Here is a 25,290-nt window from a genome sequence, read left to right as displayed (position 1 = left end):
TAAATAAAAGCCCATTGCCTAATCCAAGATTACAGTATCTCTATTTTTATTTCAGCTCCTTCAATTTTTTTTTTTCATTTGTGCCTTTGGTTTTTCTTTGTATTGTGGTTTCTCAACAATCAGTATAGTTTTTAGATTAGGTCTTCATTCTCCATCTTCCATATTTGTCATCATCTTTCAAAACTTTCATCTCTTTATTATTTTACTTCACATTCTAGGAGAGCTTCTTGGATCTGACCTCCATAGTCACACTGACAGTTCTGTTCTTTATACCCTCCAATATCTATTAAAAAATTATTTTTCATCTTGTGAGTAGTTTAATTCTGCTGTTGAATCTCTATTATGTTGGCAATCCTTGATCCTGCCTATTTCCTTTTTCATCTCATCCTTGTTTTACATCTCAGCCAGATATCTCCTTCAGCACAGAGCTTCCATCCTCTCTCCAAGCACACTTCCGTGTATTCACCAACCTGGAATCTCCTACACCCATGTTTTCTTCTAAAAATTTCATAGTTTTAGCTCTTAGATTTAGGTCTTTGATTCACTTTGAGTTAATTTTTGTACATGGTGTGAGGTAGAGATCCAACTGCACTGTTTTGCATATACACATAATCTGGTTGTCCCAGCACCATTTGTTGAAAAGACTATTCTTTTCCCCAGTGAATTGTCTTAGCACCCTTGCCTAAAATAAATTCACTAAAATGTGAGTATTTATTTCTGAAATCTGTTTTAGTTCATTGATCTCCTATGTCTGTCCTTATGCCAGTACCATACTGTCTTGATTATTATAGCCTTGTAGTATGTTTGCAGTTGGGAAGTGTGAATCCTCCATTTTTTTTTTCTTTTTCAGGATTTTTTTGGCTGTTCTGTGTCCCTTGCATTTTTATAGGAATTTTATTAGGATCACTTTTCCATTTCTGCAAAAAAGGCAACTGGTATTTTGATATGAACTGCATTGAATTTGTAGATCAATTTGAGGTGTATTGTTGTCTAATACTAAGTTTTACAATCCACGAACATGGAATGTCTTTCTTTTTTTTAGGTCTTTAAAGTTTCTTTCAATAATATTTTGTAATTTTCAGAATATAAGTTTGACACCTATTTTGTTAAATTTATCCTTAAGTATTTTATTCTTTTTGATGCTATTGTAAATGGGATTGTTTTCTTAATTTCATTTTTGGATGTTCACTACAAGTGTCTAGAAAGGTAGCTGATTGTGTTGATCCCATATTCTGCAACCTTGCTGAAATTGTTTATTCTAACAGAATTTTAGTGGATTCCTTAGATTTTCTATATTCAAAAATCATCCCATATGAAAATAGATAGTTTTATTTTCTCTAATCTGGATGCCTTTTATTTAATTCTATTGCCTAATTACTTTGTCTAAAACCTTCATTGTGGGACACCTGGGTGGCTCGGTTGGTTAAGCATCTGCCTTTGGCTCAGGTCATGATTCCAGGATCCTGGGATTGAGTCTCACATCGGGCTCCTTGCTCAGCGGGGAGCCTGCTTCTCCCTCTGCCTGCTCTGCCTGCTGCTCTCTCTGTTTGTTCTCTCTCTCTGACCAATTAATTAATTAATTAAAAATAAACAAATAAATAAAACCTTCATTGCTATGTAGAAGTGAATCCTTGTTCCTGACCTTAAAGGGAAAGCATTTAGTGTATCACCATTTATTATGTTAGCTGTGGAGTTTTTGTGGATGCCTTATATAACATTGAGAAAGTTTCCCTTTTTTGCTAGTTTGTTGAGTGTTTTTATCATGAAAAAAGGTTGGGTGTTAAGTGTTTTTTCTGCATCTGTTGAGATGATCCATGGTTTTTGTTTTTATTCTATTGATACCATGTATTACATTAATTGATTTTCAGGTGTTAAACCAATATTGCATTCCTGGGATAAATCCCACTTGCTCATGGTACATAATCATTTTTATATATTTTTGTTTATTTGTTTTTAAAGAACAGTTTTAAGCTCACAGCAAAGTTGAAAGTATAAAGATTTCCCATATACCCCTTGTCTCCTTGAATGCATAGCCTCCCCCATTATCAATATCCCCCACCAGAATGGTACATGTATTACAATTTATGGGCCTATATTGACATCATAATCCTCCAAATGCATAGTTTACATTAGGGTTCACTCTTGATGTTGCACAGTTGATGGAATTGGACAAGTGTATAATGGCATGTATCCATCATTATAGTATCATACAAAGTATTTTCACTGACTTAAAAATCCTCTGTGCTCTGTCTATTCATTGGTCCACTCTCTTGCCCCAACTCATGGCAATCAGTGATCTTTTTACTGTCTCCATAGTTTTGCCTGTTTCAGAATGTCATATAGTTGGAATCATACAGTGTGTAGCCTTTTCAGATCAGCTTCTTTCACTTAAGTTATGTGCGTTATAAGGTTCCTCCATATCTTTTTATGACTTGATAGTTCATTTCTTTTTACTGCTGAATAATATTCCATTATCTGGATATACCACTATTTATCCATTCACCTACTAAAGGACATTTTGGTTGCTTTTAAGTTTTGGCAATTATGAATAAAGTTGCTATAAACGTCTGTGTTTCCTTTTTATATTTTGTTGGATGAAATTTGTTAGCATTTTGTTGAGGATTTTTACTTCTGTATTAATGAGGGATAATGGCCTGTAGTTTTCTTTTTTTGTCTTTGTTTGGTATTACTATCAAGGTAATACTGGCCTTATAGAATGAGTGTTTTCTCCTTTTCTATTTTGGAAGAGTTTGTGAAGAATTGGTGTTAATTTTTCTTTGTTGTTTGGTAGAATTTACCAGTGAAGCCACATGGGCCAGAGCTTTTTTTTGCAGGGGGGGGGGGTAGTTTTTTGATTACTCATTCAATGTCTTTGTTACAGGTCTATTCAGATTTTCTTCTTTTTTTTCCCCTTGATTCAGGTTCATTAGTTTGTGTCTTTTAGGAATTTGTGTATTTCATGTAAATCACCTAATTTGCTGGCATGCTGTTTGCATAATATTCCCCTCTAAGCCTTTTTATTTCTTTGAGGTTAGTAGTAATGTCTCCTCTTTCATTCCTGAGTTTAATGTTTTGAGTCCTCTCTCTCTCTCTCTCTTTTTTTTTAGGTCAGTCAAATGAGAGGTTTGTCAATTTTGTTGATCTTTTCAAAGACCCAAGTTTTGGTTTCACTGATATTTCTATCATTTTTCCAGTCTCTATTTTATTGACTTCCGACCTAATGTTTATTATTTCTTTCTTTTGGGTTACTTCGGCTTTAGTTTGTTCTTTTTCCAGTATCTATAGTTGAAAAGTTAGTGTATTAGTTTGCAATCTTTCTTCTTTTCTAATGTGGGTATTACCTTAATGCAGCTACAGATTTCCCTCTAAGTCTTTCTTTAGTGGCATCACATAAGTTTTATTATATTGTGTCTTCGTTTTCATTCATCTCATAGCATTTAGTAATTTCCATTGTGATTTCTTTATTTTTTCTTGTCCTTTAGTACTTTCACCATGTGTATATTGGTACACACTCATGTGCACATTTGATAGTACACTTGATGTCCCACATTTCTCTGAGGCTCTGTTTATTTTTCCTCATTCTTTCTCCTCTTTGGTCCTCAGGTTGTAGAATCTCGTGTAAGTCTACAAGTTTGCTAATTCTTTCTTCTGCCAGTTCAGCTCGTCTACTGAGCCTGTCTAGTAATTTTTTCACTTTAGTTATTGTACTTTTCAATTCAGAATTTGTGTGGCTCCTTTTGTAACTCCTGTCTCTTTGTTTAGATTCTCTATTTGATGAGACATTCTCAGTATATCATCCTTTTTTTTTTTCAGTTTTTATTTTAATCCCTGGTGCTCATCACGACAAGTGCGCTCCTTAATTCCCATCACCAATTTCACCCATCCCCCTACCTACCTCCCCTCTAGTAACCATCAGTTTGTTCTCTATAGTTAAGAGTCTGTTTCTTGGTTTCTCTCTCTCTTTTTTTTTTCTTTCTTTGCCTATTTTGTTTCTTAAATTCCACACATGAGTGCAATCATATGGTATTTGTTTTTCTCTGACTGAATTATCTCACTTAGCATTATGCTTTCTAGACCATCCATGTTGTTGCAAATGGCAAGATTTCATTCTTTTTTATGACTGAATTATATATATATATATATATATATATATATATATATATATATATATACATCAAATTTATCCATTCATCAGTTGATGGACACTTGGGCTGCTTCCACATCTTGGCTATTGTAAATAATGCTGCAATAAACATAGGGGTGCATGTATCTTTTTGAATTAGTGTGTTTGTATTCTTTGGGTAACTACTCAGTACTGATTGCTGGATCGTAGGGTAGTTCTATTTTTAACTTTTTGAGACACTTTCATACTGTTTTCCAGAGTGGTCACACCAGTTTGTATTCCCACCAACAGTGCAAGAGAGTTCCCCTTCTCCACATCCTCACCAACACCAGTTGTTTCTTCTGTTGTTGATTTTAGCCATTCAGTTGTGAGGTGATCTCTCATTGTAGGTTTGATTTGCATTTCCCTGATGATAAAGGATAATGAGCATCTTTTCACGTGTCTCTTCGCCATCTCTGTGTCTTCTTTAGAGAAATGTCTGTTAATGTCTTCTGCCTATTTTCTAATTGGATTATTTGTTTTTTGGGTATTGAGTTTTATAAGTTCTTTATATATTTTGGATACTAACCTTTTATCAGATATGTCATTTGCAAATACCTCCTCCCAGTCCATGGGTTGCCTTTTAGTTCTGTTGATTGTTTCCTTCACTATGCAGAAATTTTTATTTTGGTGTATTCCGATAGTTTATTTTTGCTTTTTTTGGAGGTGTAAGTGAATTTTTATTGGGAACTTGTCAAACAGCAGCAAATGAAAAATGAATAAGGAAAAAAAAAGAAAAATGAATAAGGAAACTTCCTATTGTCACAGAAACACAAGATCTCCATCATATATGATAAGGGAGGCATTTCAGTTTGTGATCCCCAGCACAGAAATGACAAATGCATTTCCATTCAGTCTAATACTTCTGGATTCCTACCAGAAAGAAATACATTAAGAGCATGGAAAAGTTGCTTACTGAAAGGATACCCCTAAAGAAGAGTAATGGAGGGAATGTAGAAATTAAGTTATGTAGAACACTTTTTAAATTGTAATGAACTACATTTTCATATCTTCACAGTAATATCTTCATATCTTCACAGTCACTTGCAGAACTGGTTCAAATTATTTACATACCAGATATATTTTTAGTCTTCTGCATAAGTGTTTGAATATTACCTATGTTTATGTGAAATGAAGCTATTAATACTTTTCTATAGCAGTAACTTGCGCACCAGGAAGGCCAAGACAACAAATCAAGAAATGAGCTTTCCCAAAGCTGCAATGTGAAGATTATAACCAGTTGATTTCATACACATGTATGGGTTTCTTTGCTATAGGAAATCCAAATGGAATAAGAAATGGAGATGAGTAAAAAGGTTTCTTGAGGGGAAGGATGACACCTTGTATGCATTTAGTTTTCCTGCCCCTTCTGATGCATCACATTCTTCTGCACGGTCTGATGTCCATAATGTTAGGTTGTCTCCAAGCAACTGCATGATAAGGGTGCTGTCTATGCATGAGTCTTCATTCAGTATATTAAGTTCTGCAATGTCCTCATCAAAAGCAGTTTAAGCCAGTGTGCAGGCAAGCTCTGGGTTATTAAGGATCTCATAGTAAAATACAGAAACGTTAAGAGCCACCCCCAGGCATATTGGGTATATAGGTTGCATCTCTTTCTTGCTTATATCAAAAGCCTCTTGGTAAGCTCCTTGGGAATTATCTCTTGTTTGTTTTTGATTATCACCACATGCCACTTCAACAAGGTACCTCAAGTAATCTCCCTTCATTTTCAGATAAAAGACCTTACTCTCTGGATTAGTCACATTGGCTATTGAATACTTGTCCAACAGTTCTAATACTGTGATGCGGATGGACCTCAGTTCAGACTCCTCTTTCTCCAGTAGTCCTTAAATCAGCTGCAACTTCTTGTTGGAGGTGTCAGTTTTCAGCTCCATGCTCCAGATGACTCGCCACGCTGACCTGCAGCCCTGACCACATTCATGCTCCACATGACTCTCCACGCTGCCCTGCTGCCCTGACCACATTTGTATAGGCCATGGAGAGCAGATTGTGCTCCTTGTTGCACAGCTTGGCATCTTGTTCGGTTTTGGCCTTCATGCAAATTGCCATTTTGTCGTAGCACTTGGCCTGCTCAGCCAGCTTCACCTTCTGGATGAGCTCTGTCTTTTCCTTGGGGACGAGGAGAGGAGAGTGAGGGAGAGCACCGACTGGATGGGGAGGAAGCATAAAGAGGGCCTTTACATCTCTGCCACTGGGGTGCAAGTCTATTTTTGCTTTTGTTTCCTTTGCCTAAAGGGACCTATTGAGAAAACAATCGCTACACCAGTGTCAGAGAAATTAATGCCTCTGCTCTCTTCTAGGATTTTTATGGTTTCAGGTCTCACATTTAGGTCTTTAATCCATTTTTAATTTATTTTTCTATATGGTATAAGAAAATGTTCCACTTTCATTCTTTTTTAAAAGATTTTATTTATTTGTTAGAGAGAGAGCACAAGCAGGGGTGTGGCCAGCAGAGAGAGAGGGACAAGCAGGCTCTCTGCTGAGCAGGGATCCCGATGTGGGGCTCAGTCCCAGTACCCTGGGATTTTGACCTGAGCTGAAGGCAGATACTTAACCAACTGAACCTCCTAGGCACCCCTCCACTTTTATTCTTTTACATGTTGATGTCTAGTTTTCCCAGCACCATTTGTTGACGAAACTGCCTTTTTCCCACTGAATATTCTTTCCTGCTTTGTCAAAGATTAACTGACCATATAAATGTGGATTTTATTTCTGGATTTTCTATTCTGTTCTATTGATCTCTCTATTTTTGTGCCAGTATCATCCTGTTTTGATTACTACAGTTTTGTAATATAACCTGAGGTCCGGAACTGTGATGCCCCCAGCTTTTCTTTTCTCTTTCCTTTTAAAGTTTTTAAGTAACCTCTACACCCAACATGGGGTTTGAAACCACAGCCTCTCCCCACCTCCAAGATCAAGCATGCTCTTTCAACTGAGCCAGCCAGGTGCCCCTGCTTTTCTTTCTCAAGATTCCTTTGGCTATTTAGGGCTTTTTCTTGTTCCATACAGATTTTATAATTGTTTGTTCTACTCTGTGAAATTGATTGGTAGTTTGATAGGGATTGCATTAAATGTGCAGATAGCTTTGGGTAACATAGACATTTTTTTAAAGTTTTTTTAGTTTCGTTTTTTTAAAAGATTTTATTTATTTATTTGGCAGAGAAAGAGATAGCGAGAGCAGGAACACAAGCAGGGGAAGTGGGAGAGGGAGAAGCAGGCTTCCCGCCGAGCATGGACCTCAGTCCCAAAACCCTGGGATCATGACCTGAGCCGAAGGCAGATGCTTAATGACTGAGCCACCCAGGTGCCCCGACATTTTTTTAAAGTTTTATATATATATGGGGGTTTTGGGGTTTTGTTTGTTTGTTTTTAGTAATCTCTACACCCAACAGGGGGCTTGAGTCATGACCCTGAGATCAAGAGTCACAAGCTCTTCCAGCTGTGCCAGGCAGGCACCCCGGACAGTATAGTCATTTGAACAATATTTGTTCTTCCAGTCCATGAGCATGGAATGTCTTTCCATTTCATTTGTCATTTTCAGCTTCTTTCCTCACTATTTTATATTTTCAGAGTACAGGTCTTTCACCTCTTTGGTTAGATTTATTCCTAAGTATTTTATTATTTTTGGTGTAATTGTAAATGGGATTGTTTTCTTAATTTCTCTTTCTGCTGCTTCATTATTATTGTATGAAAAATGCAACAGATTTCTGTAGATTGATTTTGCATCCTCCAACTTTACTGAATTCATTTATCAGTTCTAGCAGTTTTTTGGCAGAGTCTTTCAGGTTTTCTATATAGTATCACCAGCATCTGCAAATAATGAAAGTTGTACTTCTTCTTTACCGATTTGGATGCCTTTTATTTCTTTTTGAGGTCTGACTGTTGTGGTTAGGACTTTCAGTACTATGTTGAATAAAAGTGGTAAGAGTGGACAACCTTGTTTTGATCCTGATCTTAGAGGAAAGGTTGTTTTTCCCATTGAGGATGATGTTAGCTGTGGATTTTTCATATATGGCCTTTCTTATGTTGAGGTAAGTTGCCTCTAAACCTACTTTGTTGAGGCTTTTTAAAATGAATAAATATAGGGTGCCTGGGTGGCTGAGTCGGTTAGGTGTCTGCCTTCGGCTCAGGTCATGATCCCAAGGTACTGGGATTGAGTCCCGCGTCGGGCTCCCTGCTCAGCGGGGAGCCTGCTTCTCCCTCTGCCTGCTGCACTCTCTCTCTGACAAATAAATAAAATCTTTAAAAAATAAAAATAAATAAATAAAATGAATGGGTGTAGTACTTTGTCACATGCTTTTTCTGTATCTGTTGAAATGATCATATGGTTCTTATCCTTCCTCTTATTGGTGTGATGTGTTACATTGATTCATTTGAGAATATTGAACCACCCTTGCAACCCAGGAATAAATCCTACTTGATCATGGTGAACGATTTTTTTAATGTATTGTTGGATTTGGTTTGCTAGTATTTTGTTGAGGGTTTTTGCATTTATGTTCATCAGAGGTACTGGCCTGTAGTTCTCTTTTTTGTGATATCTTTTTTTTTTTTTTTAAAGATTTTATCTATTTATTTGAGAGAGAGAGAGCACATGAGAGGGGGGAAGGTCAGAGGGAGAAGCAGACTCCCCGCCGAGCAGGGAGCCCGATGCAGAACTCGATCCCGGGACTCCAGGATCATGACCTGAGGCAAAGGCAGTCGCTTAACCAACTGAGCCACCCAGGTGCCCCTTTTGTGATATCTTTATCTGGTTTTGGTATCAGGGTAATGCTTGGGTGTTCCCATGTTGGGTGCATAAATATTTACAGCTAAGGCTTCACAGTACTCTCACTGTGTCAAGAGACACAATGTTTGCAGGGGTTTGAGCCAGTCTTTTGGGGTAAGGGACCCTCCAAACTGGGACTGATGCAAGTATGACTGGGAAGGGCAGTTCTTCTGGAGCACAGAGGGGGCAGCAAGATCGGCATTAGTGTGGGCACTACACTGGTTTCCACAGGTGGCCCTGTGCTTATGCTGATGAGTTGGGGAGGGAAATGGTGCTGGACAGTTCCTTTGTTCCCAGGTGGGTCTCCGTAACTGCTGCCTCTCTGGGACACACTCCAAGATGAGCAACTAACTTCCCCATTGTGTGCCCCAAGCACTCTTCAGATCACTGTTTCCACATTGCATTTCTGGGGGCAGGGCTGTTTACCCTGCCTTTTCTCCAAGATTAGCCCCAACGTCCTCCAAGCTCTGTCAGAGCCATGCATGCTGACCTTTAAAACTCTAGGCCTGCAACTAAGCCTGGGTGGCTCAGTCAGTTAAGCATCTGCCTTTGGCTCAGGTCATGATCCCAGCATCCTGGGATCGAGTCCTACATCGGGTTCCTTGCTCAGCAGGGAGACTGCTTCTCCCTCTGCCTGCCGGTCCCCCTGCTTGTGTTCTCTCTCTCTCTGACAAATAAATAAAATCTTTTTTAAAAATTAAAAAAACCCCACAAAACTCTAGACCTTAAGTCCCACTGGTAGCAAGAACTCATCAAATTTAGGCCCGCTCACTGTCCAAACCAATTGCTGTGATAATTCATTTTCCCCATGTGCTCCCTTGTGTGCTAGTCTCTCTCACCCTTCTCTGTGAGTACAGCTCTCCCCACTACAGGGGCCATGATTAGCTGCTCTCCCTATCTGTGTCTCCACATTTTCTTTGATGTGGCCTCTTTACCTTTAATTGTAGAGTTCAACTAATCTTCAGATCTATTTCTGGGGTATTTTAGGATGATTTCACAATTATCTAGTTGTATTCGTGGGACCATCTCGCCATCTTGCTTTGTATCTAAAATATATATATATACTGTCCTTTCTTTAATCATGGTTTCCTTTAGCTATGCCTATAATGGATGCTTTGAAGTCCTAGTGTGTTAAACCTGACATCTGAGCCCTTTCCCAGGCAATTTCTTAATTTTTTTTTAAGATTTTATTTACTTGACAGAGAGAATGTGAGAGAAGGAACACAAGCAGGGGGAGTGGGAGAGGGAGAAAGCAGGCTTCACCCAGAGCAGGGAACCTGATGCAGGGCTCAATCCCAGGACCCTGAGATCATGACCTGAGGCGAAGGCAGACGCTTAACGACTGAGCCACCCAGGCGCCCCTCCCAGGCAATTTCTGTTGCCTGCTTTTTTCAGTGTATGGATTTCCCTCTCCTGTTTCTTTTCCTGTTGTAATTTTTTGTTAAAAACTGAACACTGGCTCCGGCCGGTGCTTTGCCCCGGCGCCGCAGTGCGCTGGGCCAACCGCCCCTAGGAGCGCCCAGCCGAACGCCCTGGGAGCCGGTGGGCAGCAGCCCTCGCTGGGGACCCTCCAGCGGGCCCAGGGGGACAAAAGTGGCTCTAAATCCAGCACAGGCACATTGAAGCGAGTTAAAGGACTTAATATGAAGCACAGAAGCAGATAGTGCCAAATAGCAAACTGTAGTTGGTACACATTTAGTGAGTGGGGCAGCATTTCCTTCTCCCACTGCTGCTGAGATGGCGGAAATTAGTCGAATTCAGTATGAAATGGAATACACCGAAGGTATTAGTCAGCAAATGAGGGTCCCGGAGAAATTAAAGGTAGCACCACCAAATGCTGACCTGGAACAAGGATTCCAAGAAGGAGTTCCAAACGCTAGTGTCATTATGCAGGTTCCAGAGAGGATTGTTGTAGCAGGAAATAATGAAGACATTCCATTTTCAAGACCAGCAGATCTTGACCTTATTCAGTCAACTCCCTTTAAACCTCTGGCACTAAAAACACCACCTCGTGTACTTACACTAAGTGAAAGACCACTAGATTTTCTGGATTTAGAAAGACCTCCTCCAACCCCGCAAAATGAAGAAATCCGTGCAGTTGGCAGGCTAAAAAGAGCGCTCTATGAGTGAAAATGCTGTTCGCCAAAACGGACAGCTGGTCAGAGCTGACTCCATACCTGTGTTGCGTGGTGGGTCTGCTGCCGCCACTTCTAATCCTCATCATGACAACGTCAGGCATGGCATGTCACATATAGATACAACAATTGAAGGAACTTCAGACGACATGACTGTTGTAGATGCAGCTTCGTTAAGACGACAGATAATCAAACTAAATAGACGTCTACAACTTCTAGAAGAGGAGAACAAAGAGCGTGCTAAAAGAGAAATGGTCATGTATTCAATTACTGTAGCGTTCTGGCTGCTTAATAGCTGGCTCTGGTTTCGCCACTAGAGGTAACCTCAGCTCTCAAAAATATCGTCTCAACAGCTGGAAATATAAAGAATTTGCAAACTTAAAAAAAAAAAACAACTGAACACTTACCTTATATATTGTAACAATTCTGGATACTGATTCCCATCCCTCCTTTTCTAAGAGTTGTTCTTATTTTTGTTTATTCATGCATTTGTTTAGTGACTTGCATGTTATTTTAGTGAAATCTGTTTCCCCTATAGTGTGACACTTTTGGGGTCACATCTCAGAAGGTATATAGCCTTGGGCATGTGCAAAGTCACTCTAGGATGATGGTGGTGTTAGAAGGGCTCTCTTTGTCCATTTCCTCTACCTCTTTTTTAAGTTGTCTGTCTTGTTTGGTATCAGATCTATTGATTGCCAGCCGATTGCTCTATTGTTTTTGACAATGCCTGGAGCATAAATTGCTCCACTTTATGATCTCATTGAATTCAGGCAGGGGTAGTTTTTGAGGCCAGTCTTTGAGGTTTCTTCTGACTTCTTTCTCTTTAGTTGTCTTTTTTCCTGATTCTTGTTAGTGAATTGGGCTATGCTTTACCTTGTTATTCTTAACTAAAAGAAGCTTCCTGGCTCCTCTTAATTGCTTACCACCAAATCTTTTATTTTGGAGTGTGTCCTTAATCTTGAACTTTGCCCACTGTTTCAAATAAGTTCATTTCATTTTGGGAGAGCTTTTACATTCTTTCTGCTTATGAGCTGCCTCTCTCCCTGGATAAAATCTTTGAGCCACGACTCTGGGCTCTTAGTGAGATGGCAACCTCCGGTCTTCTTGACTTGCCTGTTTTGGTGTAGAACCTCTGTCCTGAAAATGAACTGAGATAAGGACAAATATTCCAGTATTTTTGGCCTGCCACTCCTTTGGTAAAGCCTCCATTCTAAAGGAAAGGAGCCACTGACCTCTTGGCCACAAGCATTAAAAACTTAGCCTCTCTAACTTGGGAGTTGAATAGAATGAGAATGCTGAGCTTTTGTCCTTCCCAAGAAGATACCATATCCATAGATTGGTAGCTGAGGAGAGAAAGAGCCCTGTCTTCTTAGCCATACCCACCCAGATGGAACTTCTCTCAAGCTGAGCTAGAGTGAGGAGAGGGAAGGAGCAGATGTGACAAATGCCACAGACTGCCACAGTTTTTACCAAGTTTTAGTAGATTTTCTTGAATAAATAGTTCTTCATTGCTTTATGCCCTTAGGGTAATTTCCAGAGACTGAAAATTTAAAAACAAAAAACAAAAAAAAATATTCACCAGTTATGCCTGTTTTACTGGGAAACATCCATAGAGTACCTCATACTGCTATCCCAAAGTAGAATTCCTCTCAAAACTTGACACTCTATCTTTTACTACACGTTTGTTTTATATCCCAGTTTGAATTATTAAATTTTATTATTTTTCTTGATTTAGGCTTGACAAGTATTTGATTTATTAAAATGATCAAGATATCTGTTTTTGGAGATTCATATCTATATAAATGTATATATTTATAACTTTAATATATTAAAGTATATAATATAAAATTATAAAATTATAATTACAATAAATTATAACATAAGTTATTTTATAACTATAAATATTTATATTTATAACTTTTTTAAGTGTAAATTTAGTTTGTTTTTACATTTACCAACTCATACATACCAGGTAATTTGCTCCAAAGTTATTTTAATGATTATTCCCTCACTCTTTACCTAAAATCTTTTTATTTTATTTTATTTTATTTATTTATTTGACAGAGAGGTAGCGAGAGCAGGAACACAAGCAGGGGGAGTGGGAGAGGGAGAAGCAGGCTTCCCATGGAGCAGGGAGCCCAATGCGGGACTTGATCCCAGGACCCTGGGATCATGACCTGAGTCGAAGGCAGACGCTTAATGACTGAGCCACCCAGGCACCCCTCTTTACCTAAAATTTTAATTATTAGTTTTTGTAAGTTTATTTGGCTAATTTGGCTAATACAATATTGGGTAATGACAGAAAAAATACTTTATGTCTGCTTTTGCTCATAGATTAATTAGTGAAACCATTGCACCAGATGCTAGTTTTCTACATCCGGTTTTGTCTTCAATCTTCCCTACTGCTCACTCAGTCTGACTTCTGTCTGCTTCTCCAAATCAGGATGATGGCCCATCATCATTGGCCTTTGATTTTTTTTTTTTTTTTGGGGGGGTGGTCATGGTATTTGTCCTGTAGTTTCCCATCATTGGTGATTTCATATGCTTTCAACCTCAGCAAGAGAGGTTTCAAATGCACAAGTGTGTCCAGTTGTCTGTCTTGAATCAGGGGATATTTGTGGGATTCTGAGACTCCTCTTGCTGAGTTGGAGAAAAAGTGTAGTGACACTGCTTGGGCTGCAATCCAGCTCTACCACATACGAAGCTTTATGACCCTGGAAGAGTTATTCTTAACCCTGGTTTCCTTACTTTTCATTTTTACTTATTTATTTACTTTTAAAGTTTTTTTTTTTAAGCTATTTATTTATTTGAGAGAGAGAGACAGCACAAGCAGGAAGGGCAGAAGAGGGAGAGAGAGAATCTTAAGCAGTTCCTTTGACCAATGCGGGGCTTGATCCCAGGACCCCAGTCTCATGACCTGATCTGAAACCAAGAGTCGGATGCTCTACTGACTGTGTCACCCAGGCACTCCTTAAAGATTTTATTTTTAAGTAGTCTTTACACCCATTGTGTAGTGAACTTACAATCCTAAGATCAAGAGTCACATGCTCTACTGACTGAGCCAGCCAGGTGCCCCTCCTTACTTTTTAAATGGATAATAGTAGCCACTGCATAACCTTACCAGGTTATTTTAGAAGTTAATATATCTAAAGAAATTATTACAGTACCTGGTATATAACTACTCAATAGATGACAGTAATGATAATGTTGATGGTAGTAATGATCATAGATCATAGAGACAGTGTCTCAGAAACATTAATTGCAGGGGTGCCTGGGTGGCTCAGTCAGTTAAGGTCTGACTTTGGCTGAGGTCATGATCCCAGGGTCTTGGGATAGAGCCCTGTGTCAGGCTCCCCGCTCAGCGGGAAGTCTGCTTGTCCCTCTGCCCCTCCTCCAGCTCATGCGCACACACACTCTCTCTCAAATAAATAAATACAATCTTAAAAAAAAAAAAAAGGAGCACTAATTGCAATCCAGCCTTTGGTGATTTTCATTTGTATTTCCCATTTTGTCTATCTCATTTGTACTATTTCTTTTTTTTTTTTTTTTAAGATCTTATTTATTTATTTGACAGCGAGAGAGAGAGCACAAGTAGGCAGAGCGGCAGGCAGAGGGAGAGGGAGAAGCAGGCTCCACTGAGCAGGGAGCCTGATGTGGGACTCGATCCCAGGACCCTGGGATCATGACCTGAGCCGAAGGCAGCCGCTTAACCAACTGAACCACCCAGGCGCCCCTCTTTTTTTTTTTTTTTACAATTTTATTTATTTATTTGACAGAGAGAGACACAGTGAGAGAACGAACACAAGCAGGGGGAGTGGGAAAGGGAGAAGCAGGCTTCCCCTGGAGCAGGGATCCCGATGCGGGGCTCGATCCCAGAACCCTGGGATCATGGCCTGAGCTGAAGGCTCAGACGCTTAACGACTGAGCCACCCAGGTGCCCCTCGTGTGTACTATTTCTTGAATAAATTCTCCCGAATGTGGGATATATGGGTGCTTTTTTTTTTTTTTTTAAGATTTTATTTATTCATGAGAGACAGAGACAGAGAGAAAGAGAGAGAGAAGCAGAGGGAGAAGCAGGCTCCCAGGGAGCAGGGAGCCCAATGCGGGACTCGATCCCAGGACCCCGGGATCATGACCTGAGCCGAAGGCAGACGCTTAACCATCTGAGCCACCCAGGCGCCCATATGGGTGCTTTTTTATCTTAGCGCCTTTACGGATAAAGATTTTTTCCTTACTTCCTTATTTGAATATTGAAGTTTTTAAGTGGGGAGGAAGAGTTAGATATATGTGATCAAGTAACATTCTTTTCCAGCAATTTGTCATTAGTTTCTTGGCTTCTGTTACATTGCTGTCATGGTTTTAATTTTCATCCTCTAATTGTAAATAAAACAAACAAGAAACAAAAACCTGAGTCCCTTTCTTTGATGCCTAACTGTTGATTCTGTCCTTGGGCCTTTACCCACTATGTATGTTCTCTACAACTATTCCTATCCTTCAGCCATGGATTCAGATCTCAATTTTAGGTTGATGGCTAATTCTCATTTTTCTTCATACCTCAAACTGCATAGTGGACACTTCCATCTAGAAGTTCTATAGAAATTTCAAATTTTGCGGGGTGCCTGGGTGGCTCAGTCGTTAAGTGTCTGCCTTCGGTTCAGGTCATGATCCCAGGGTCCTGGGATCGAGCCCCACATCGGGCTCCTTCCTCGGTGGGGAGTCTGCTTCTTCCTCTCCCTCTGCCTGCCACTCTGCCTACCTGTGCTCTCTCTCTCTCTGTCAAATAAATAAATAAAATCTTTAAAAAAAAAAAAAGAAATTTCAAATTTTGCACATTCAAATTTTTATACCTCTCCTCATTCCTCCTGCCTTATTTCTCTTCCTTCTCCACTTTCTCCATGTTCCCTTTCTCACTAGGTCACACAGTCACTGGGACAGGTTCTGAGACAGTTACCTGTGAGTCATGTCTAACTCTTTCAATTCTGTCACAGACCAGTACAAATCAGTGACCACTATCTTCAGTTTCCTGCATAAAGATGATGAATGCTTAAGTTGATTATTAACTCAATAATCGACATCTCACAGGATATTTCTATGATGGTTTGTTTTCCCTCACAATGTAATATAAGATTAGGTAAATATGAAGACTTGATATACAGTTTGTAGTGAACTCTGATCCCTGAATTCACGATGTACATGAGTTCTTACATATTTTGGCCACTGCATTGAAGTTTGATGACTTCATACTAATTAGGATTGGTTTTTACAGGAAACAGTGACATTTAAGGATGTTGCTGTGGACCTCACCCAGGAGGAATGGCAGCAAATGAAACCTGCTCAGAGGAACTTGTACCGGGATGTGATGCTAGAGAACTACAGCAACCTAGTCACAGTGGGTAAGGCTAGCTTTGCAATTTTTCATGGAATTCCTTTCCATTTTTGAAGTGTATGAGGACTTTAACTTGCCAGATGAATTTAGTCTGCCTTGTCTTCACATGATTGTATGTACTCATCTTCAGGGTAAAGCCTGATTCCTTTGTCTCACTTTAGAAATTCCTTTGTCCTCATCCTTCATAGGCCCTCAAGCCCCTAAGACTCAGACCAAGGTGTGGATGGTGGTATCCAGCATTAACATCCAAGTCCTTTGCTGTTTCCTGTAATAGGTTATCAAGTCACCAAACCAGATGTGATCTTCAAGTTGGAGCAGGAAGAGGAGCCATGGGTGGTAGAGGAAGAAATGCTTGGGAGGCACTGTCCAGGTGAATAAGTAAAAAGGCAGCTCTGAATGAGAAAGCCACATGACAGTTGTTCATGTGGTTGATACCATTTCACATTTTCCAAGATTTTCTTAAAAGCCCTAGTGTTCTAGGGTGACAAATAGTATGAATGGATTGGATTACTTTGACATTTCCAGATACTTTCTTCTTCCTTTTCCAAATTTTAGAGGGCTGGTAGTTCCATCAGATTTCAGGATGCCAACCTTCTCTAATTCATTTATGGCCTCAGTTTCAGGATTATTGTCCCTCTCTATGATCTTTAAGCTCTCTTTTTCCTTAGTATTCATAGTTTTAGTTCTAATTCCTTATGTATTCAGCATTTCATGGATGTGTAGTATTTTAAAAGTATATTTGTTTCACACTTAGATTCCTTTCAATTTCTTTCCATTTTGAAAAGCTATAGACAGGGTGCCTGGGTGGCTCAGTTGGTTAAGCAACTGCCTTCGGCTCAGGTCATGATCCTGGAGTCCCGAGATCGAGTCCTGCATCGGGCTTCCTGCTTGGCAGGGAGTCTGCTTCTCCCTCTGACCCTCCTCCCTCTCATGCTGTCTGTCTCTCATTCTCTCTCTCTCTCAAATAAATAAATAAAATCTTTAAAAAAAAAAAAGAAAAGCTATAGACATATATTCTATAACAGTACTCACAAGTCCCATTTTACTTCACAACCCTCATAATCCCATGTAGCTTTAAGTTTCTGCCTTAGAAATTGGTGCCCTATTCCTACTTATTCCCACCTCCCATTATGTTAATTTTTTAAAAATGTAAATATGCACACTTCAGTGCGCCTGGGTGACTCAGTCCATTAAGCATCCGGTTGTTCTTAATTTTGGCTCTGGTCATGATCTCAGAGTCATGAGATCGAGCCCTAGGTTGGGCTCCACGCTGGGTATGGAGACTGCTTGGGATTCTCTCTCTCCCTTTCCCTCTGCTCCTCCCCCACCTGCTTGCTGTCTCTCTCTAAAATATATATGTATTTCAATATATATATTGCTCTCTCTCAAAAAAAAATATATATACACTTGGTTAAAGAACATAAATAATCCAAAAGATACATTGAAAAGTAAGTCTCCCTCTTGTCCTTAACACAGAGTCCCTTTCTTTCCCAGTTGCATACATTCTTTCTCAGAGTTGTGCTGGCTCTTCTTGATTATTATTTTACCATATGAATGTTAGATACAACTCTCTATTTCCAGAGAAAAACCTATTGGACTTTTTATTGGGAATGTATTAGGTATATAAGTCAACTTTTGGAGATTTGACATCTTTAGAATGTTGAGATTTTCTATTAAAGAACATGTTCTGTCTTTGTTCAGATCTACTTTGTATCCTTCATAAATGCTTTCCAAGTTTTCCCTTTATAGCTTTTGTATATTTCTTAAGTTTATACCAAAGTATTAGATAAGAGAAAAAAATAAGTACTGTACTTTCTGTCTGTGCTTTCAGCACTGTGCTTTCTGTCATTGGAAAGGAATCTATAAACTCATCTTTAAGATAAAATTGTATCCCTGAAAAACACAAGAGAATCAACTGAAAAAGTATAACAAACAGTAAAAGAATCCAGTGAGATGGTAGAATATCAAATTAACAAATAAAAATCAATAGCTTTCATATATACTTCAACAACCAAGTAGAAGGTGTGAAGGAAAGAAAACCACATTTATATTTCTAACAATAAAGATAAAATACTATTTTGGGCATGAGCATATAACAGTATACAAAACAAAGTCCTGTCCTCATGGAACTTATAATTTATTGGGAACTAGAGTCCTTGAGTTTTTGCCCATAAGAAAATATCTTTTTTTCTTACCCTTTATTATTTGGCTGTGTATAAAATTCTTGAGTCATACTTTTTTTCCTAGATAGTTTTTTGTTTGTTTGTTTGTTTTGTAGACAGTTCTCTGAAGACTTTAAATAATCCTCTACTATCTCCTGGCTTTGAATATTGCTAGGAGACATCTGAAGTCTGATTGGTTCCCCTCATAGGTGACTTGATTTGTTTGCCTTGGATGCCCATAGGTTTCTTTTTCTTTTTTTTTTATTTTTAAGATTTTATTATTTATTTGACAGAGAGAGACACAGCGAGAGAGGGAACACAAGCAGGGGGAATGGGAGAGGGAGAAGCAGGCTTCCCGCCAAGCAGGGAGCCCGATGCGGGGCTCGATCCCAGGACCCTGGAATCATGACCCGAGCCGAAGGCAGATGCTCAATGACTGAGCCCCCCAGGCGCTCCAGGTTTCTTTTTCTTTAAAGCTTTAGAACTTTTGGGCACCTGGGTGGCTCAGTTGGTTAAGCGACTGCCTTCGGCTCAGGTCATGATCCTGGAGTCTCGGGATCAAGTCCCGCATCGGGCTCCCTGCTCAGCGAAGACGCCTGCTTCTCCCTCTGACCCTCTCCCCTCTCATGTACTCTCTCTCATTCTCGCTCTCTCAAATAAATAAATAAATCTTTAAAAAAAAAAAAAAGCTTTAGAACTTTTGAGGCCTATTAATCAATCACTGTCGGTTTTTCATTTCAACTTGTATATTCATGTTTTTTGGTTCTAATTAGCATTATCGCATATTGCTGATGCAGATTCCTTTTACAATCACCATTACTCATCTTTAAGTGAGGTTATTTCTTGCTGGACCAATTATTTACAGAAGAGTGTTGAAGGTTGTCCGGAAAAATGCTCTGAGTGAATGGGAAACCCTTATCACTCATATCAGCTTCCTTTATCATTCAGGGTTTTGTATTGAGAGTTGGTTTGCCCTTTACTTCTTCCAAATCAGAGATTATCAGTTGCATGCTTCCTCTAGCGTGCAGTATCCCTTCTACTCTCCTATGTCAACAGACTGCTTATATAAGAATAATGGCTGTTTGCATCTTCTTATTTAGTCCTGTCTTCCCTACCATTTGATAGGGCCAGATGAAGACCATTATGTTCCTGCCACCAGTTTCAACACATCTGGATCACACTGTTGCAAAAAATAATTAGTTCATTCTGCACACAGAGTGTGCCTTCTATTCAGAGGAACTCTGTTCACTGTGCTGTCTGAGATAAGAAAGAACAGCCACTATCTCCAAGTTTCTTTCCTACCTAGTCCAATCTATCCTCTGGTCTTTATTTTCTGGAATTGGAGTTTAGCTTCCTTTTAGTTTCACTGAAGATGTATTTTCTTTTTGTTTTCTTCTTCACTTTTACAGAAAGAGGACAGGACACAGAGATGTTTAATTCGACCATTTTGAAACAGGAAGTTTTCTATGCTATATTTGATCCCATGGATCACCCTTTTTGGAAATGTCTTTCCTTTTGCTCTTCTCTAAAAGATTCTGATATCCCCTCAGTTCCCGTTTATTGTTTATTTCCTGTTCCTTTAGGAAATGTCTTATATATGACTTCTTCTTTCAGCCCTTACTGGGCATTATCCAGAGCCATTCTAAATTACATATAGATCCTTTTTCCTTTATGTACCTTCATGACATAGGTGTGTTCATGCCTTTAAATCAGTATTTAACTACAGAAATGGCAACATTTAATGTCTCCAATATTTGGAAACTCTTCTCATCTTTGCCTTTAATTATGAGGGTTCTTACCTATTGTGGTTCTGTTATTTAACTTGGAGTTCGATTTCTTATAAACAGTCCCCAACACTTCTAGCCATTATAGATCTCCCCTCATCTTTGAGCTAACTTTCTAGTTTATGTTTACCAGAATGATATGAAGTCTTAAAACATACTGCTTATATGTGTTTTCATACTTGATTTCTGAGGCTTAATCCACCAAAAGAAAGACTATCTTATTCGTCATGTAATGATTCATGAATTGATTGATGTAGAGCTATATTGGGAGAGATGCTTCTTATTGCTTTTGTTGTTTTAAAATATTTATTTGGGGTGCCTGGGTGGCTCAGTTGGTTGAGTGTCCGACTTGATTTCAGCTCAGGTCATGATCTCAGGGTCATGAGATGGAGCCCTGCATTGAGCTGCTTGGGCTCTCCACTGGGCGTGGAGCCCGCTTAACATTCTCTCTCTCTCCCTCTCCTCCTCCACCCCCACTCGCACGCGCGACTCTCTCTCTCTAAAAAAAATAAATAAAAATGAGAAAAAGATAATATTAAAAAAAGCAAAACATAAAAGTTTTGAGAGGAAAATTACCATGACATGTTCATGGGGTAAAATTTGAAGCATAGCTTGATTGGAAAAGGGGAGACCTTAAAGGATTATGAAATAGAGGATGGGTTATCTAGTGTAGAGTCAGAGAAGTCTGAACTTTGCCAACCTTCATGCCCTCTTTTGTATTTTTAAAACTTTGTTGGTAATTTAGTTCAATTTTTTCCCTTTTTAATTTTTTTAAAAGATTTTTTTCCCTTTTTTAATCACTGAACTATAGCTATAGTTTTGCTTTATGTATGGTGGCAGGTTACAACAGTAGTTTATAGGCTGGGACTTAGAAGATAACTGAATATAAAGATTAAAAAATGTCTAATTATCTGAATTTTAAGTTACCCATAGTTGAACCTAGCGAAACCATTATAGAGCTAATAATGTAGGAAAGAATAGTATCATTTTGCGTAACAGTATGTCAGCCATGAAGAAAGAACAAAAGCAAAACACAACAGGATTTGCTGGTAAGGACAGTTTCAGCATGGAAAAATGAACATAGGATAAAATGATAGTACCTGCTATTAGAACAATGCAGTGAATCAGATCTTGAACAAAGATGACTTGCCTTGTGATCTTTTCATTGGATGCTTACTTATATGCCTTGTTCTTTAAGCACATAAGAGAATGACTTGCAATTAGATGGAAAGTTGAAGCTGTTGCCATTGTTACTACCAATTTGGGGCTGGATTTAGTTTGGACAGCCTAAGCTTCAAGTGTTTTTATACAGAAATAAGGGAATTAAAACTTATGAAAATTAATTTGCCTTTCGTCTGCAGAATAGACAAGAGCTAAACTTCCTAGGATCATATAGCAGTTAATCTAGGCAAAAGTAGTAAGAATTGGGTTATAATTTGCTTCTGTAACCTAATGTTACTGTTATCATTTTCCTTTTATAGTATTTCTTTCCTTTTTAATATATATTTTTAATTTTTCTCAAATACATGTACTTCTTTTTAAAAATCATAGAAATACAAGGCTTATGACAGTCCCTTCTTCTAACCTCACATTTTACTTCATTTAGGCAATTATTTTCATTTCAACTTACTTAGCTATTTCTTTTAGTATTGATCTTTATTTCTAAATAAATACTTTAAAAATTTTTATTATAGGGGTGCCTGGGTGGCTCAGTCGTTAAGCGTCTGCCTTCGGCTCAGGTCATGATCCCAGGGTCCTGGGATCAAGCCCCACATTGGGCTCCCTGCTTGGTGGGAAGCCTGCTTCTCCGTCTCCCACTCCCCCTGCTTGTGTTCCCTCTCTCGCTGTGTCTCTGTCTGTCACATAAATAAATAAAATCTTTAAAAAAATAAAATAAAAAATTTTATTACAGTCATTTTCAAACATACAAAAATAGAGTATAAGGAATCCTCATTGTATTTATTACTTAACTTCAACAGTGATCAACATTTTGCCAGACTTGTTTATCTGTCTGCCCCAGTTTTGTTTTGGTTTTGTTTGCTGAACTCTTTTACATTTCACCTTTGAATACCATTGTATATATCTCTAACAGGTGAAATTATTTAAATAACCACATATTATTATCACACCTAATAACATTAATTGTAATTTCGTACTATCATCTGATATTTAGTCTCTGTTCCTATTTCCTCAGTTGTCTCAAGAATATATTTTTATGGTTGGTTTATTTGAATCAGGATCTAAATAAAGATTAGCACATTGCATTTGGTTGACATATCTCTTAGGTCTGCTTTAATTCTTAAGAGTTTCTCCCCCTGCCCTTCCCACCCAACCCATTTTTTCCCCACACATTTTATTTGTGTAGAATCCAGGTCATTTGTCTTTTAGAACAAGGGTCAGCAATTTTTCTCTTTAGAAGGCCAGATAATAAATAGGCTTTGTGGGCTGGATAAAGTCTCTGTCTCATATTCTATCTCTCAACAACCCTTTAAAAATGTAAAAAAACATTCTTAGCTCACAGGCTGCACAGAAACAGGTTATCACTATTTTTTGCCAACCCCTGCTCTAGAATGTCCCACATATTGGATTTGGCAGTTTGCTTCCTCATGGTGTTTTACATACTCCTTTATTCCATTTTTCCTATAATCTGGCCTTATTGTATTCAAGTTCAGTTCTTTAGCAAGGATACTTCATTGATGGAGCTGTGTGCATCGTACTGCATCTTATCAGATTGGTTTATCCCACGTTTATATTAAGATTGATGAGTAGAGGGGCACCTGGGTGGCTCAGTCAATAAAGCGTCTGACTCTTGATTTCAGCTCAGGTCATGATATCATGGTCGTAGGATTGAGCCCCACATGGGGCTCCACACTCAGCATGGAGTCTGTTTGAGATTCTCTCTCTCCTCTCCCTCTGCCCCCCCCCCGCTCTCACTCTTTCTCTCTCAAAATAAATAAATAAAATCTTTAAAAAATTAGTGAATAGATTCATGTGTTGTGAATCAGAATCCATCTGTTTTAAAGATTCATATTAACTTTTCACTAAGGCTTTTAACAGCCATTGATAATCTTTGGCTAGATCCATTCTTTTATTAGAGGTTTCTTCTGCTTTTATTAGCTGAAATTCTCCCATAAATAAGAACTCAAGGGGCGCCTGGCTGGCTCCGTCAGTGGAGTGTGCAACTCTTGATTTTGGGGTTGTGAGTTCGAGTCCCACATTGGATGTAGAGATAACTTAAAAAAAAACAAGAACAACTCTGTCAATAACTGTTTGATTACCCTGAAATATAGTTTTTACAGGGCAGGAAAGAGAAATACTTGACTCCTTTCCTTCAAAAACTTTTTTTTTAAAGTAGTCTCCATGCTCAGCATGGACCCCAACATTAGGCTTGAACTCAGAACCCTGAGATCAAGACCTGAGCTGAGACCAAGAGTTAGATGTTTAACTGACAGAGCCACCTAGGCGCCCCCCCTTCAAAAACTTTGAGAATAATGATTGGTGTCCTAGCATTCTCTAGTTTGCCAAGTTAAATCATTATAAATTTATGTAATGAGCATCAAAATAAATAACATATTATTCAGTGTATATAAATGATATATATGGAAAACATTTAAAAATGTTTATATATTTACAAAATATATAAATTATGTTTCTTTTTTTTTTTTTTTAAAGATTTTATTTATGGGTGCCTGGGTGGCTCAGTTGGTTAAGTGACTGCCTTCGGCTCAGGTCATGATCCTGGAGTCCCTGGATCGAGTCCCGCATCGGGCTCCCTGCTCAGCAGGGAGTCTGCTTCTCCCTCTGACCCTCCCCCCTCTCATGTGCTCTCTCTCTCTCATTCTCTCTCTCTCAAATAAATAAAATCTTTAAAAAAAAAAGATTCTATTTATTTATTGGACAGGGAGAGACACAGCGAGAGAGGGAACACAAGCGGGGGAGTGGGAGAGGGAGAAGCAGGCTTCCCGCCGAGCAGGGAGCCTGATGCAGGGCTCGATCCCAGGACTCTGGGATCATGACCTGAGCTGAAGGCAGACACTTAACAACTGAGCCACCCAGGTGCCCTATAAATTATGTTTTAAATATATTTTATATGTGTTATTTATTAATAAGCCCATATTATTAACAAATTTAATGCTCAAATTGTCATATCACTAGCCAGAGGATTCTTTGGCTAATTTTATAAATTTCCTGCTCCAGACATAAAATAGCTACTTTTCTAAAACCCCTGCTTCCTTTAGTGGGAAATGATTTGGAGACCACAATGTGGGCACAATAGTTGCTCATTAGTACTAGGTTGTCATTGCTTATAGAGCTTGTAAGTGGACAAGGCTAGAAAAATGCACTTTTTAGAAAGAAAAAAATGTACATATTTATACTCATACATCCAATTCAAATTAAAGAGTGTAGGGTTATTCTTACCTTTTTTGTTTTGTTTTTGTGTCTTTTATACTGAAAATCTCAGCTCCTTTTTGCATTAAAATATTTATTTGCTTAATCCATATATATTTCTCAACTTTGGCATTGCTGACATTTTGGGCCAGATAATTCTTTGCTGTAGGGGACTATCCTGTGCATTGTAGGATGTTTATGTAGGGTGTAGAATGTTTAGCAGCCTCTGTGGCCTCTATCTATTCGGTGCTGGGAGCACCAATCCCCTTTCTCCCCACTTGCATGGGGATAAAACTGATAGCTAAACTGATAGCTCTCTCCCCCTCCCTCCCTCTCTCTCTCTCTCTCTCTCTATATATATATTAGTTCCAAACAACAATACCAATATTACTAATAATGAAAAAGACTACTGGGGTGCCCGCGTGGCACAGTCGGTTAAGCAGCCCACTCTTGGTTTCAGCTCAGGTGGTGATCTCAGGGTTGTGA

General features: G+C 38.8%; 2 protein-coding genes and 1 pseudogene across 14 annotated transcripts in view; 2 read left to right on the top strand and 1 right to left on the bottom strand.

Moving 5' to 3' along the window:
* ZNF568 (zinc finger protein 568) overlaps positions 1-25,290 on the top strand; it is an 88,873-nt gene that overhangs the window by 14,540 nt on the left and 49,043 nt on the right. For all 13 annotated transcript variants that reach the window (XM_064581340.1, XM_064581334.1, XM_064581332.1 and 10 more), the window contains 2 exons: positions 16,350-16,476; positions 16,744-16,839. In XM_064581340.1, the coding sequence (XP_064437410.1) occupies positions 16,350-16,476; positions 16,744-16,839 (223 nt within the window). The remainder of the gene's footprint in view (positions 1-16,349; positions 16,477-16,743; positions 16,840-25,290) is intronic.
* LOC123856046 (14-3-3 protein theta-like) lies at positions 4,967-6,458 on the bottom strand (annotated as a pseudogene).
* LOC123855607 (mitochondrial fission factor-like) lies at positions 10,412-11,481 on the top strand. Its single transcript, XM_045891421.3, is given in 2 exon segments — positions 10,412-11,059; positions 11,061-11,481. Coding segments are annotated over 2 exon segments (714 nt in total). The 5' UTR covers positions 10,412-10,685; the 3' UTR covers positions 11,401-11,481.

The sequence above is a fragment of the Mirounga angustirostris genome, unplaced genomic scaffold (assembly GCF_029215605.1).
Source record: "Mirounga angustirostris isolate CCGP_5_RB_7025 unplaced genomic scaffold, mMirAng1.0.hap1 SCAF_16, whole genome shotgun sequence".
Classification (NCBI taxonomy): domain Eukaryota; kingdom Metazoa; phylum Chordata; class Mammalia; order Carnivora; family Phocidae; genus Mirounga; species Mirounga angustirostris.
This window is presented reverse-complemented; position numbering and strand designations above follow the sequence as displayed.